This window comes from Centruroides sculpturatus, unplaced genomic scaffold (assembly GCF_000671375.1).
Source record: "Centruroides sculpturatus isolate CEXI.00-Female unplaced genomic scaffold, Cexi_2.0 scaffold81, whole genome shotgun sequence".
In the NCBI taxonomy this organism is placed as follows: Eukaryota; Metazoa; Arthropoda; class Arachnida; order Scorpiones; family Buthidae; genus Centruroides; species Centruroides sculpturatus.
The window spans coordinates 733,644-750,000 of NW_019384371.1; the positions used below are offsets into that span (position 1 = coordinate 733,644).

Genomic DNA, 16,357 nt, shown 5'->3' on the forward strand with positions numbered 1-16,357 from the left:
ATAGCAAATAATATTGTTAAAAAAATGTTTTGTTTCTTTTAATATGAACTTCTATAAACATTGAAAAACTATTTAAATAAAATGTATTTAAAACAATTTTAAATAATTGTTTAATCATTAAAAAATATTAAAATAGCATTAAACAGTTTTATTATGAACTACATTTTGAAAATTTTCTATTTTATATCATAATACATAATTTTATTCCACAGTGATGATTAAGAAGTTTTTGACAAATTGTCAGATTGCAGAATTAAACTGATTTATATTCTGAAAACTGTTTTTCTTGTTCTACAAAATCAAATTATTGCAATTTGTTTAAATCACTTAAAAATCAGTTTCAGTGAGTTCTTTAGGGTTTATTAGAATAAAATTATTGCAAAAAATATTAATGAAATTGACTTCTATAAAATAAAATGATCTTAAGATGTTTTAATTTGTGAATATATAGTAGTATCAATTAGAAAACTATATCATATTCATAAACAATAATTATTATCATATATGTCAGCATATAAGTTGACTTTTTATGCCTGAAAAGAATTTCCATAGAACTATATAGATCAGTGTTTCCCAACGTGAGGCCCACACCTCACGGAGTCAATTGGATTGTTAAGGGGGCAGTTCGAAAATGGACTTGTCCAGAGTTTAAATTAACCATGTAGCTACTGTATATGTTAGGGGGGACATAAGAATTTTAGAAAGGCTTCGGTGGGGATAGCACAAAAAAGGTTGGAAAACACTGATATAGATCAACCAGACTTATACTGTAATGTGAGTGTGAAATGAAAACCTTTACCAATCTATAGGCTTGCATATATGTATTTCAAATGAACTTTCATGGTAATTAAAACAAATAATCATCAAATATTAATTACTATTTAGAATTATCATGTTGTGAAATATGAATATATCAATATCTTTGAAATAAATGTAAAATTAAATTTAAAAATTTTCTTTTAAATTAAATTTAAAAGTATTAAATTTAAATTATAAATTTAATTTAAAAATAATTATTACAATTAAATTTTAAAATGTTGTTTTAAATAAATTCATCAATTACACTTGTTAATGAATTATTTCAAAAAAATGTGAGTAAATTGTAACATTATCAGATAATATAAGGTAAATGTCTTTATTGTTATAAGAATAAAATATTTTAATTTAATGAATGGCAGCCTGACAAATTTTCATGTTTTTATCACAATTTTTTTTCACTGACAGTAAAGAGTTCTTAGAAAACAGATAGTAATTTTCTTATATAAAACTTCATTTAAAAAAATGCAATAAATTTAGTATAATTGTAAGCTTCTTGCCTGTAATGAATTAAATAATTATCACAAACTACCAATTGGTGGCAATATACAAGGCTTAGCAATACAAGCAAACTGTATTGGGGCATTAGAAAATCAAGATTACAACAATAAAAGACTAATTTGTGGAGTGCATTTTGGTCTTCACTCACAATTTAGGAAGAAAAATGAGTGAATCCTGGTTACCAGTTTCACCAAGGGGAGTCACTGAAAAAATTACAAACCTTGCTACATATCAATATTTATTCCGTCGAACTCTGCTGACCCTTTTCCTTACAAAATCTCTGCATTCTGTACACTAACTAAAAGGGCATACACACCACACTAAATGGGAGGATACAATGGCAGAATTGAAGTGCATTGAAAACATAGCAGTAATACATGGGTACAGTAGAGGCATGATACATAACTTATCATTCATGTATGCCAACCTGCTAACTATGTGCCATACTCACAATGCACAGGTAAAGCTCGATGACACTCATAATCACAGCATAAACCAATCATGCATGGTGATGAGATACAACCAGCACCTAAGCTCTATCTATAAAGAGATTGCTACCCATAAAGGCACAAAGATTGCCTATAAGAGACCTAGCACAGTATATGGGCTATTGTGTGATGACAGACAGGACCTAGGAAAGTTGGGCACCAGTTGTCTATGTGACTCCTCTCAGAGACCACAGATTCCAGCATGATCTAGTACACATTGGATCCATAAAGTGCTCACTAAGCAAAAGGATACAGGAACATGAGTATGATATCGCCAACCAAAGGCATACCACCATACTAGCCGCCTATGCCACGGACCTCGAAATACAAGCAGACCTCCATAAGGCCAAATTGATGAAAATGTCAGGTCAGGTTGAGCACCTTCACAACCTGGAAGCATTAAAAATATACAAATCTGGCCTGGCCAAAAACTATATTAATGCAAATGATGCCACTAATATTTTGTATGCATGGACTAATGCCAATACATATCACGGCAAGAAAAACAGTTTGGAATTGGCTTTGCACTAATATTCGGCTACACAGTTACACACAGGAAGATATTGAAAAATGTATTAAAAATAAAATGATTCCAAACAGCTACTGGAATTAATTAATACCTGATATTATTAAAAAATATGAAATTGATAGAACTAGTAATGATATATGCCTTCAACTACACCCAGCAGACATGCACAGCTACGAAATAAGTTTCGATTATAATCCCGAAACAAACAGATACTTTCAGTGGATAGTGTACACAGATGGTTCTAAGCAAGAGTGCGGAGTGGGAGCTGGTGTGTGCATTCAAAACAACAACAATAAGACAATATATCAGGCCAGATTAAAACTTGCTAAACATTGTAGCATTACGCAAGCTGAACTATGGGCCACGTACAAAGCAATCACCCAAATAAAAGATAACTTAAATAAATACAAGGGTAACATAAAATTCCTTATTGACAGTAAGGTGGTTCTTCATGTCTTGGCAAAAACTGAAAACATCACGCTACTGGGCAAAGAAGTTATTAAAGTAGCACAATATCTCAGTACTACCCGCAATATTCAATTCAGTTGGATACCAGCTCATAAAGGTCATAAAGGAAACGAACTGGCCGATTCTTTGGCCAAAATGGCTGGTACTCTCAAGACGCAGGATACATATACCAGGTTACCAAAATCAACACTGAAAAATTCCTTAAACGAATGGGCACTACTTGAATGGCAGGAAAATTGGAATAATTCTACAACGGGGAGACTTTGCCACCAGTTTATTCCCTCTATTACTAATCGCATCAAGGCTAATTACTACAAACCTAGATCCGAAACCACCCAATGTTTAACGGGGCACGGCAATTTTATGGCCTACCTCTACCGCTTTAAGAAGAGAAACACTAATAAATGCCAGTGCGACAATAATAGTGTAGGAGATGCCATTCATTTTATATTCCACTGTGAACGATATGAGGATCAACGCATTCCATTCTATAGGGAATGCCTTCAAGAAGGTCATAATTGGCCACCGACACTACAAAACATTTTTGATAAGAAAACTCTCTGGAAGTGTTTTGAAAGGTTTATTGAAAGCACCAGGGCTCTCCTGCCAGACTTCTACAGGAAAGAAAAAATTCTTGAGAATGAAAACAAGAACAGACAAGATGAGCAGGAAGACAGTGAAAAATCGGAAAAGTGATGTTACCAGCGATTGATTGATCGGCTGTGTAGGATTCTTCTGTACATAGTTTAGTTGTCTAGTATTAGTTTAGTTTTAAATTCTAGATTTAGAAAAAAAAAAAAAAAAAATTTCCATTTATATGTATCGGGTCCTCACTTACCATGTAATCTGTATCATAGTAAGCTGATATTTACATTCTCTCTGCGTGTTAAAATTGTAATCTGTTCTTAATGTTATTGTGACATTACAGTGTTCAAGGTTAGTTTATACCTACCCATAAGTAATGGGTTTTACATTTTACTGTAACTGGACCATTCCTCGTAATTGTTAATACTGTATAACGGTCTTGTCAACTTTTGTAATTTTGGTTATTAATAATTTCCGATGCAGCTCTCTGAGGTCCTAATAACTTTTTTCAGCGTTACTTTTCCCCTTTTCCTTTATACTTCTCCCTTCAGAACCCTTCCTTCAACCCTTTCTTCACTACTTTCTCTTCGTAGTGGACTAAGTTTGCAAAAGCAGACAGCCCTTCCTCCTCCTTTATTATTATTATGCATGGAGGTAGTGCTATGAAACTACTGCAACACTAAAAAAATGAGAGTAACACTAGCATGTAGCTACTGTTTCTATACCATTAATTACATCTTATTAACAAAAAACACTCAAAACACCTTGTAAATGTGCAGCCGTATTTAAATTCATTAAATTCGAACGTTTTCGGTCATATTTAATGACCTTTATCAAGAATAAACAGAAAAAAATCGAACTCTTAGAAAATTTGCATTAACGTTAAATGCTTTTTGGAATGTTTTTAAAAGATATTCTAATGAAATTACCTGCACCATTTCTACAACAGGCTAACATTAACTAAACACAATAAATATTAGCACATTAAAAAATAATATGACATTCAAGATAAACAATGAAAAATATAAAATAAAAATGCAAACAAAGCAGAAGCAAAAAATATAAAGAAATGAGTTAGGCAAATACATTAAACTAAAGGCAGTTGAGTCTGCATAAATTGTCATAGGTATAATTAGACACCGTCAGTTAAGCAGTCAGTTTTCTGTGATCTCTGCTGACTTACATAGGCATTAATGTTAAAAATCTCTGGTTTACTCAACACTATTTAACTTGTCACCACTGGATAAATTGACATATTTTTTCTGTCTCATGCTCGTTTAGACATCTGATAAGTTGACTCCCCTCCTGAAAAAAATGAGTTCACACCACACAGCTTAACATCACAGCAGAATCCGATTTTACATTGTCTCACCGTTCATTCATGCATTATTTGCAGCAAGTATTTCACATTTCTGTTAGAAATGAATATCTGAAACCTAACAATGCTTACGCTAAAGGAAAAATACAAACTTATATCTGAATTTGAATGCAATAAAACTTTGCAAGCTGAATTTGCAAAACAAGAAAACCTTCCAAGAACAACTTGGTGGGAATTCTGAAGAAAAAAGAGGAAATTAAAAGACTTTTTCTTGTGTCTTCGTTGCAGCTGTCTCAAAAATGCCAGAAAAAGTCACCATACAAAGATGTCAAAGATGCTCTGGTATGTTAGCTAAAGCAAATTTGTACATTGAATCTTCCTGTTTTGGGGCCAGTACTGAAACAAAAAGTGATGGAAATTGCTGAGGTACTTGGAGTAGAAACCAACTTTAATGCAGTGATGGATGGTCAGAGAGATACATTGTATGTACTGTAAAAAGCACTACTGTATTTTTCTAATTTAGTTTTGTGGGTTTTTTTTTCAACTTTGTTTTAGTCGTCATATTGGATAACTCTTATAAGGATGCTAATAACACTTTTTATTTAGAGAAACTTGATTAACTTTTAAACACTTTTTATTGTAAGCTGTGACAGAAGCTAGAGTATTATACTGTACTCACTCTCACAGTTTAGTTTTATTAGAAATTTTGTTATAATATAAAATGATCTAACAGGGATGATATAAAAAGGAATTTAAATTATTTAACAAAATAATGTACCAGTGAGCCTGTTACCAGTGTGTGTCTCTTACTAAATCAACCATTACAAACGTTTTTGAACTCACAAGTTCTTCTTCAGGTAACAAACAACTTCTGAACAAATGCGATTCAAATTAAATTGAATTGGAACACCAGCTGGAACTCAATCGCTTTAATGTTGATAATGTCACTCGGGCATATGCCATATTATCTGTAGTAGTTTAACGTAAGTTCTTGTCCAAGAGCGCCTGCCAGGCTGTAGATAGAATGATTTTGACTTTATGGTTAATGCAATTACCAACCTTAAGTGTAGTCATGCAGATGTAAAATAGCTTCTAGCCATCTAAGATGGTGTACATGTTGCATAGAGTGGATGACCCTCGCTTGATTGAACATCGGTTCTGTTTCCAGGTCAGAGGCTTAGGTGGCGAGAGTGGTGGTGGTCCTCTGATGCCAAATATCTGCTGTGTTCTTTGATCCTCACTTCTAGGGAGCGCTTGGTGGATCCTATGTAGACCAGGCTTCTATTGCACATATGGTCCATGATCGAGATGGTGTACACCCCAGGGGGTTTCTTTGTTGGGTTTGTCTTTTCTATTCTGCAAAATGTCAAATATTGTAGCACATCTTCGGTATGCAATGCAAATATTCTTTTTCTTAGCTATCCCATTGTATAATGATTTAAGGTAGGGATTGTATGTAACTGGGATGATAATAGGCAGAACTTCTTCTGCTATTTGGATAGGGTATACTTCTTGGCATCAGTGCCATCTGTGGATCAATTTGCATGTGATCATACCATAGCCATGCTCCTTGGCTATACGCTCAATCCGCTCTAGCTCGGCCTGGAGAGCTATCTGTGATGATGAGTGCATATGGGCCCTCCTAATTAAGGCATTAAAGGCTGCCATCTTATAATGGGGAGGGTCACATGACCCTATTGGTATGTATAGATGTTCCAACCCTGGTTTACAGTATACTTCCATGTGGATTGTAGTTTGCTCGAACTTGATGTTGATGTCGAGGAAACGGGCCTCAGAATCACGAGCCTGGTCTATCTCAAGGGTCAATCCATAGGAGTTGTCATTGAACGAACTGACAAATGCTGATATGTCTGGCTTTACCTTCCATAAGATGAGAATGTCGTCGATATACCGTTTATATAGTATGATGTTGGGTAAATGCTCTGGGATGATGCTAGATTCCAATCGCCTGACCACCAACTCACACAGGTCTCCTGCTTTGGGGCTACCCATTGGGATGCCCCTCCCTTGGGCGTAAGTACCACCTTTGAATTGGAACAAGGCCTCATATAACTACCTCGTAGTATTGTCCCTGCCCCGCCAAATGGCATTACAGGGAAGAAAGGGACGCTAACTTAATCATTGGCTGGTCCGTAGCCCAGAAGTCACCAGGCGCCGTGACGAGTAAGTCGGCCCGGGGATAATGCTTGGACTCTGGCTCTAGCTCTGGCTCGAGTCTAGGCAGTCTAGAGAGTGCCGACCTTCATTGCTTTCATTGCTTTCCTCGCCTTCCTCGCCTTCATCGCTTCCCGGGTCCGGCCTCAAGCGGACATGCAAAGAGTACAGTAAGTCTGTACTAGAGAGTGCTCAACAGAAGTGCAAAGCACAAACGAACGGGCGGTGTGGGCCTCTCACTAGGGAGGGTCCTTATTGATCAATTAGATCAGTAACGAAAACCATCAATTCCTTTAGTCTCTTTTTGTTCCCTTCACTAGCTGCAAGCGTTCGAAGCACTTGTTCAGGGGGCTTATTCCAATTGACTTGGTCAGCCCCTAGGCGGAAGTCCTCTGTGAGAGGACAGTCAAGCACATAGTGTCTCGCGTCACCGCAAGGACACCCACAGGGGCAGCTACCATCTCCTTGTCCAAACTTGGACTTGAAGTGGGGGAACCTCCCGTGTCCGGTCAAGATTTGCGTCAGTCTGAAATCACAACTCACTGGAGTCCGGCCAACGTTAGGCACGAAGGCTTGGGTCGACCTACCCACCGTACATTGATTCCAGCGCTCCTGCCAATATATCATCGATCTCCGTAACAGTGTACCTTTTATGTAAGTAGTCGAGGGTTCTACCTTCCTCGTCACAAATGGGCCACTGGCTCCCGCCTTTGCCAGTTGATCAGCACGTTCGTTGCCCGGGATCCCGATGTGGCTTCGGACCCAACGCAGGGCAACGTGTCGCTCGTGCCTTGCCCTCAGCACCTTACTTCTGACCTCATGTACCAACGGATCGCGATGGTACCCGTCGCTCAGAGCCTGAAGCGACGATTGGCTGTCGGAGTAAACTGTGACCGGCTCTGGACCCGGATGTAATAGGATCCACTGGGACGCCCCCGCCAGAGCCACCAGTTCTGCCTGGAACACAGACGCCTCCTCATTCAGTCTGTCTGACTGACTGTATGCATGGACTCCGTCATAGTAGACGCAGAACGCGGCACCTACCAAGCTACCGTCTTTAGAGCTGTCGGTATATATTTCAATACCAACATTTGCCGGTTCACCGGCATCCCAATCTAGTCCAATCCTAAAGGCTGGATGGACTCCTAAAACATCAGTCTGACGTCTCAGTCTGATCGGGTACATCTGATCACAATGCTTAGCCTCGATGCCCTCCACCGTCGTCTGGTAGAAGGCTGCCTCTTGGCTGACTACCAGAGGAAGCGGGAGGAGCCCGGCCAAAACCAGGGCCGCCTCTGTTGACACAGTTCTGTAAGCCCTTGTAATCCGTAGGGCTGCCGGTCGCTGTATCGTGAGAAGTGTTCTGCTCTGCTTGACGTTAGCAGAGTCCTTCCACCAGATACCACAGGCATAGCAGATAACGCGCTCAACACTCATCTTATAAATGGTGCGAAGCGCCTCCCCACTAAGCCCGTAGTTCTCCCTAGCCAATCTCGATAGTGCCGCTATCGCAAGGTTTGTTCTGTCTCGAACATTCCTCAGGTGAGGCGTCCAACATAGCGTCTGGTCGATGATTACACCGAGGATTGGAACAAGGAATTATAACACAAGAGATATGCTAATTCCAGTATTTGCTGGTGCATAGTGCTGTCATTTACAACATTTAAAAGCAAATTTCTGATGGCACAAAATGTAGGTGGGAGTCTAATAGATGGGTTAAGTGATTTAAAGTCTAAAACCGTTATGAAGTCTGGAGGCACTGATATCTCCTTGAGGAGGATATTAGGTCTACTGGGTTGGTCAGAGTGTATAGGTATCCTTCCAAGTGGGGCGAAAGTAGCCTTTGTGCGAGTTTCTCCAGTTTAATGGTTGGTGACCGGGCCTTATCTATAACAGGTTGTAGCTGTTGGCTTGGTTTATGTATCTTCGCAAAGGCAATTAGCTTTGTATTGGCAAAGTGTTTAACTCTTGCTTGTAGGCTGTCAATAGCATTGCTGTTTGTGATGGAGCATTGGGTGCAGTCTATATGTTCCTCTAATAGTCGATAGTATGTATCACGTTTCACGAGGACAATAGATTTGGTCTTAAAGTCAATTGTATGTGATATGTACAATCGACTTTAACATGTTGACTGTACGTATCATGAAGACATGTTCAACATGTCTTCGTTTACAAGAAACAAATGTATATATATATTGTCTTACAACAAATAAAATATTTTAGGTTCAAAATTTCTTTATCAAATTTACTTTTGTATTTTATTTAAAACACATTTTAAAAATTTACGTACATTTCTCTAATTACAGGTAGGCCTCCTACAACGCGGTAGATACGTTCCTTGAAAATACTGCGTTGTGGGAAAATCACATTATAGGAGACACCAACTTAATACAAAAACTGGGATTCGGTTTTAAAAAAGAGAAAAACTTGGCGTTTTTTGAATTTTTCAAACCAGCCATTAGTAGCCACGAATTTAACACTGGTTTCATCAGTTGACCAATGGCATAGCGCAGTGGGGGCGGCAAGGGCGACACTTTTAGGGGGCGGCAAAATTTCACAATAAATAATAATATCTTGTAAAAATTTGAACCATTTCATTTCATAATTTTGTCGCACCTACGATTCGGACCGATTGAAATGAGCACGGAATTTTTCATTACTTATTCTGTGACGAAACTGAATTTTAGTCTTTTAAATTGAGATACCTAAATAAGGGGGCAGCGAAATTTTCCTCCGCTCTGGGCGGCTGACACCCACGCTACGCCACTGCAGCTGATGTCTGTCCCATTTGTTTTAAATAATCAAATATTTTTAAGGCTTTGTGTTTAAGTGCAGTTTTATTTAAAGGCAACCGTTTCTTGTTCATATCTTCTACCCATAATATTAGCGATGTTTTTTTTTGAATATCAATTGTTTTTTTTTTTTTTACTAATTTGACTAGTTTTTTCATTATCTTTCTATTGGTTGCAAGTTATTTATGAGCATTTATTATTGCTTCTATAACATAATTTGCTCTTAAAACAGTCAGTGAAAAAACAATAAAATTAAGATTGGAATCTAACTGCAACAAACTGAAAGAGGAAGGAAAACTGCAAAAATGTAATTAATAGGATTGTTCCAGCTTACTATTTACTGGCTTAAGTTCTTGGGGCATGATTGTATGCATTGGTTCAAGATGACTGATATTTTTTTCCAAATTCATATTTTAAAATTCTTCTATATACTTGAGTTTAGTCAACTGTCAGTAGGAAATTAACTATTCCTGTAGTAGCTGGAACAGGGAAAACTATTTTATGGACCAGTTTATTATGTCATTCATTAAATCATTGTTTTTTTGCATTTTATTGTATTTAATTTTTTTCTTTAAAATGATTAAATTTAAATAAATTTTTGATAATTAACAAATAAAAGTGAAATTCTTTTGACTGTTAAGATGTATTGTGTTTCTTTATGTACTCAGTTTTTCCAATTTGTTATATCCATATTTGATTCTCACCATAAATTTTTCATAGAGAAATTTTAAATAAAAGATATTTCGATATCAGGTGGTATCTTATAAAGGAATCATAGTGTGACATTTTACAAAGGAAAAGGCTAGAGTCAGAGTCTCACATTTCAAATTTGCTGGAGTTGGAGTTAGACTATTTGTTTATTGACTTCACCACACTGCTGCAGACACTGCCTACAATTCTTATTTGACTGTTTTTAATATAAATTGGAATATTTTCAGGTAGAAATGGACAAATCAGACATTCTGGGAAAAATTTTCCAATTGGGACAGTGTTGCAAATTGGACATATCCTGAAAACTTGGGACTTATGAACAGCTCTGTCTGTACTTCTTCATTTAAGCTAAAATTGATGGCATTAAGCCTTACTATAAAAAAGTTACAAGAATCTTAGAGAAAACATTGATCATAGATATCTATTAGTTATGAAAAAGATTGCATCTATACAACACCAATCTCCAATTTAGTTTTCTGAAAAACGAAATCACTGATGCTATCCAAACTATTACTATAGAAATATCAACAACTAAAACCTAATAGTTATATATTAAAGCCAAACAATTGCCTGATTATATTGCACTATAGTAATTTGGCACTAGTGTTACACATCCTCTCATCCTTGCTAAATTTAATAATTATAATTAAATTAATATTTTAATAATTAACTTAGAAGGTTCTGGAAGAAAAGAATCAGCCTGAAGAGGGACTCAAACTTGCAACTCTTGCTTACTGTGCAGTCATGTTGCCAGTTATGCTACTTGGACCTTCATCCAATCTTTGCTTCCAGAACTGCTGTATTAATTTAGATATAATCACACTTGATTACTTGTTGCACCAGCTGGAGACAACTCAGTGTCTACTGGCAATATGACAGCATGATAAGTGGAAGTTGTGAGTTTGAGTCCTGCTTCAGGCTGATTTGTTTTCAGTAATATTTAGTAAATAAAAGTAAAATTTAGTAAATAAAATAAATAAATTATTTTTTATAGCTTTATTTTGTATCCAGTTTTTATTTATTTTTAATGATTTTTTATAATTTTGTAATGAATAGCTTCAATGCCACATAATTTATAATCATGAGAAAGTTTGATCTACTATTAACCTACTATATTTATAAATTAGTAATGATTTCCACTTTATACAAAATCAAATATATATTTCTTTAAGAAAACATTACATACGGGAAATTCAGATCAAATGTTGAGTATAGAATTTCATCTCGATAAACCTAACTATTTAACAAAGAAATTAAAAAATATTGCAATAATTAAATGAATTGCATTAGAACATCAAATTAATCAGGATGGGACAATTTTGGATAACTGATCACACTTGTTAGGAAAATAATAAAAAGCTAAATACCTTATTAAAATAAAAAATTTATTTTAATTCTAATACAACAGTAAAAAATAGTTAAGACATAGAAATTTAATACATACAAGTGATATGAAATAAAAGAATTATCTAATCTATTAAAAACAAGCACAAGTCTTATAATGCAATCTATAATATACTGATGGAACTTTGAATTCAAAGTAAAAAATACATAATAAATAAATATAATATAAATATAATAAATATAAATAAATATAATAAATAAATAGTATAATTAATATTAAATAAAGTACACTACTCACATAAAGATTATTTTTTATTACAGTTTTTTTTTAGTTACTTATTTTGCTTTTGTTTTACATAGTGTTTTTTTTAACTCTGTTAAAATTCTGGCTTATTTGATCATCATGAAAGTTAGAAAACTTCCGTCAGATTATACTTCTAACCATATCAACACTGTTTCTAATACAACAAATGCTTCTCTATATAGGTGCAGTAAAACATTTGATGCATTAGAAGCCTGATGCATTATTAATCCTGCTTTTATATTTGTATTATAATTAATAAAATCTAACACAAGTTTTAATAGAGAGATTACTGACAATTGTTGTTGTGTAAAAAATGTCATAATTTTTGGAACTCTCTGAAATTTTTGATAGTTAATCCATTTTTTGGATAATTGATGCTCTATTGTATTTAATAATCTTTAAAATTTGTATAGAAGAATTATTATATTCAAGTAATTTTTCTGTAGTCTTTCAATTAGTGAACTTTTTCCTGTATTTTAGATCTATAATTTATTTGTAAATAATATATAATAATGGACATAATTATACGGCAATTATAACTTATTGCATTGCACTTGTAACTGTTCAAATTGATTTACTTTCAATGGAACTCTGTTCAGGATTCAAAATTAGCAGTTGTCTGGTTATCCCACACAATCAAAATTTTATTTGGACTACTGATTGTTGCTTTCAAAGTTGTCTAGCAGGCAATCTAATTTATTTTCTCATTTTTCTTAATTTCTTCATTTATATTCTATGCCATTAAATAGTAATACTGTAAATACATTTTAGTAACAATAGTAATAATAATAAAAACAAAAATATTTTCTAAAACATTTTACTAAATTAAAAATTCTTCTTTAAGATTAATACTTTGTAGTATTAAATTGATTTTGTTTTCAGTTTTATGCAAAATAAAATATATAAGAAAATGCTTATTTTTTCCAAGATTGATAATTATATATAACATCCTCTCAAAAAAATACTAGAAATCCAGCAAAAGAGGAAAATTTAATACATAAATGAATGTTTTTGACCATATTTATTGGTCATCTTTAGATTGAAGAATGGAACATCAAACATAGAATATAAAATATGAATTTAAAAATTATGGTAGTCATTAACGTTGTGTGTGAGAAGTTGGCTGTTTGTGCAGAAGACTAGCATCAAATTAGATATAAATAAATAAAAAATAATAAGTAACAAAATTTGGAGATTTAAACATTAAAAGAAAGTTCAAATATAGCTTTCCAGATAGATTCTGTATCCTTAAAATTAATCGCAGTGCCTCTCTTTGTAGCTTTGTAGATCTCCAGGCTTTCTAAGTACTTGAGATGTGCCAGAACAGATGTGTGATGTAGAAGATGGGTCCTGATAATTTTTCCAAAATAGACAAGTTTTCATTTTATTCACATTCCAAATTGAACGAGTTGTATTGTGTTTTATTACAGAAAAATCATAGTCTTCTTAAATAACAGACCTGCTTTAATGATTAAATAATAAGTGCTAACACCTGATTAAAGAATTCTTTAATTCATTTATTAGCTATTTATATATTAATTTTATTTATATGTAGTATTGAGTAATAAATTTCATTCAATATCCATCCAATTAGTCATTAGTTTTGTGTACCTATTAAAAAGAATTTTAGCATGTGATCTTTAATATGATTTTTAATACTGTAACTAATTATAACTTTTTTAATTTATTTTATCACAAAATTCTTGTTTGTTTGAGTTTTTAAATATAATTTTATCTCATTAAATTTTTTTTTTGTTTTGACAAATTTTGAATACACTCAATAAGAAATTGTATGTTACTCAATGTTTCTAAGTTGAAACCTACTGTAAACAAACACCTTTTAGGTTGCCTGAGATGTTCAAGATTTCTTATGTGTAGATATAATGAATGTAGTGTGCAAGTAACAAAAAATCCAGCAATGAGTTGCTTAACTTTTTCAGCAACATTTGGTGGTGCCATCTGATATCATATTTTATTTAAAAATAATAGTCTTATTTCTTACATCAGTTTATTCAATACAGTTTATTAGAGAAAATATTATTTAATTTTTATAATATAATGGAGATTGTTACAAATACATTATTTTATTGAAATACTTCTTGGCTTTGGAAAAAATAATTATTATTAAATTTTATTGTTTTTCTACATTATTTATTATAAATAATATATATTTTAATTTAAAACTATATTATTCTAGTTTTTGAAAGAAATATATAAATTATTTTTGAATTTTAAAAATATTATTTAATTTTTATCAGGCTGAAGTTTGGAGTGTCTTTATAGCGACATTACGGAAAAGTCTACGTAATTTACAAGCATGTAGTGAAGTTGGTCTTATTGAACATGTATTATGTAGGTTACCTCAAGTCGAAGAAGTAGTTGCAGGTAAGTAAAGCTAATTTTGAATATTGTTTCTTTCTTACAGATTTAATTAATTTTATAACTGTAATTCAGTAATAGCTAATAATAAAAATATAAATTATAATTTTATCTAATTACTCTGCAGTTCTGAAAATGCTTTGCCAGTGAAAACAGTGAAAATTTAAAAAGCTTCAATTATAAAAGATTTCATAAAATATTTCTTAATAAGTTGTAAATTTTTGAAACTTCTTTGCTTTTATTTTTACAATTTTCTTTTTTTTTTGTATATTTTAATAATAATGCCCTTCTATATTGTATTATTCCACATCATGTATAGAATATTTTCATTTTATACATTCAATTTAAATATTTTCTTACATTTATGTTTTTGAGTTTGGGTCATAATCCTGAAAGACACAATCCCAAATGTTGAAATCCCAAAAAATCAAAATACCAAAAAGCTAAAATCATGAAAAATTAAAATCCCAAAAATAAAAATCCCAAAACTTCTAAAACCCCAGTTTCCAATGAAAAATTTGTGTCTATGTGAGTGCATGTGTAATGGATTTCATATGTCCTAAACAACATAAAAGCATGACACAGAAGCTGGGAAAATTTAGTAGGGAATGTGTACATTGGTGAATCATTGAAGAATTTCAGTGCAACACCATGTAGAAAATGAGTATAAGCATATTCTCCATGGAGAATCATGCCCTAAAAGGAAAAGAAAAGCAAATACAGTGAAATTTCAGTATAACAAACAACAGTTTAACAAAATTTTTGGTATAACAAATATATCTTGAATCACCATCAATTTCCTATTCAGTTCAATGCAAGAATGTTTTAGTTTAATGAATACCACTATAAGAAAATTTCATTTTAATGTAATAAAAATTTTGTTCGTTATGAAAGAATAGTTTCATTATAATGAATCTATAAATGCATAAATCATTCATTATTAGTAAATGATGTATATTATGTCAAACAGTCCGACAACATTAATTTTAATGTCTAGTTCAACTGGCAACATTAATTTTAATCCTTAGTTATGGTTTCATTTTGATATTAAAATAAAATAATAATGTAATAAAATAAAATATTAAATAATGTAAATATTTAATAAAATATAAATAAAATATTAGATAATATGCAAAAGGAAGTAAACAAAAAGATATGTCTGACAGTCTGCTGGAATGCTGTGTCACAGTACTGGATTTTATTGAAAACACTTTAATTAAAGAAACAACACAAAAAAAAATTAGCGTTCTCTTACCATAAAATAACAGTTTCAAGCAGAAATAGCAAAGAGGCAGGATTCCAACTAATCTGTACTACTATATTGTTATTTTAGTTGTTTGCTTGTGATATATTTTGATAATTTTTTATTACAGATTAATTTTTATTCTAATTTAATATAACTTACATTCTGAAAATGTGAAATTTGGTTCCATATAAATACTAATAGGCAAATTGCATTTTTAAAAACTTTCTTACTTCAAAATGTAAGCAAATTATTATTATTTTATTTTTATTATCAATAAATTTCTTTTATTCTTGCATTTTTGTCTGTACGAGGGCTGTTCGGAAAGTTCGCGGCCTTGCCTATATGCGGCACTGCGATCAATTTAATTTTTGGTGGGAATAATTCAGTCATCTTTGCTAAACATACGATACCAATTTCTGCTTGATTTGTCAGAAAGTTTTTCCACGACAGCTTAGCAGATAGTCAGTGTGCACATGCTTTGTCAAAAATGGAGAAGACGGAGACTCGTGCGGTCATAAAATACCTGACGAAAAAAGGGTTGACCCCATCTCAAATCAAAGCTGACATGGATGAAGTTTTAGGAGAGTCTGCTCCTTCGTACACCACTGGGAAAAAATGGACAGCCCTTTTTAAATCTGGCAGAGAAAGTGTGGAAGATGACCCTCGCAGCGGACGGCCGTCAACTGCTGTCACTGAAGAAA

At 33.1% G+C, this 16,357-nt stretch overlaps 1 protein-coding gene across 1 annotated transcript in view; it reads left to right on the plus strand.

Annotated features, from left to right (window-relative positions):
- The window catches only part of LOC111614894 (neurobeachin-like), a 278,182-nt gene that overhangs the window by 11,275 nt on the left and 250,550 nt on the right, over positions 1 to 16,357 (plus strand). The window contains exon 3 of the mRNA XM_023356276.1: positions 14,290 to 14,416. Coding sequence (XP_023212044.1) covers positions 14,290 to 14,416 — 127 coding nt within the window. The remainder of the gene's footprint in view (positions 1 to 14,289; positions 14,417 to 16,357) is intronic.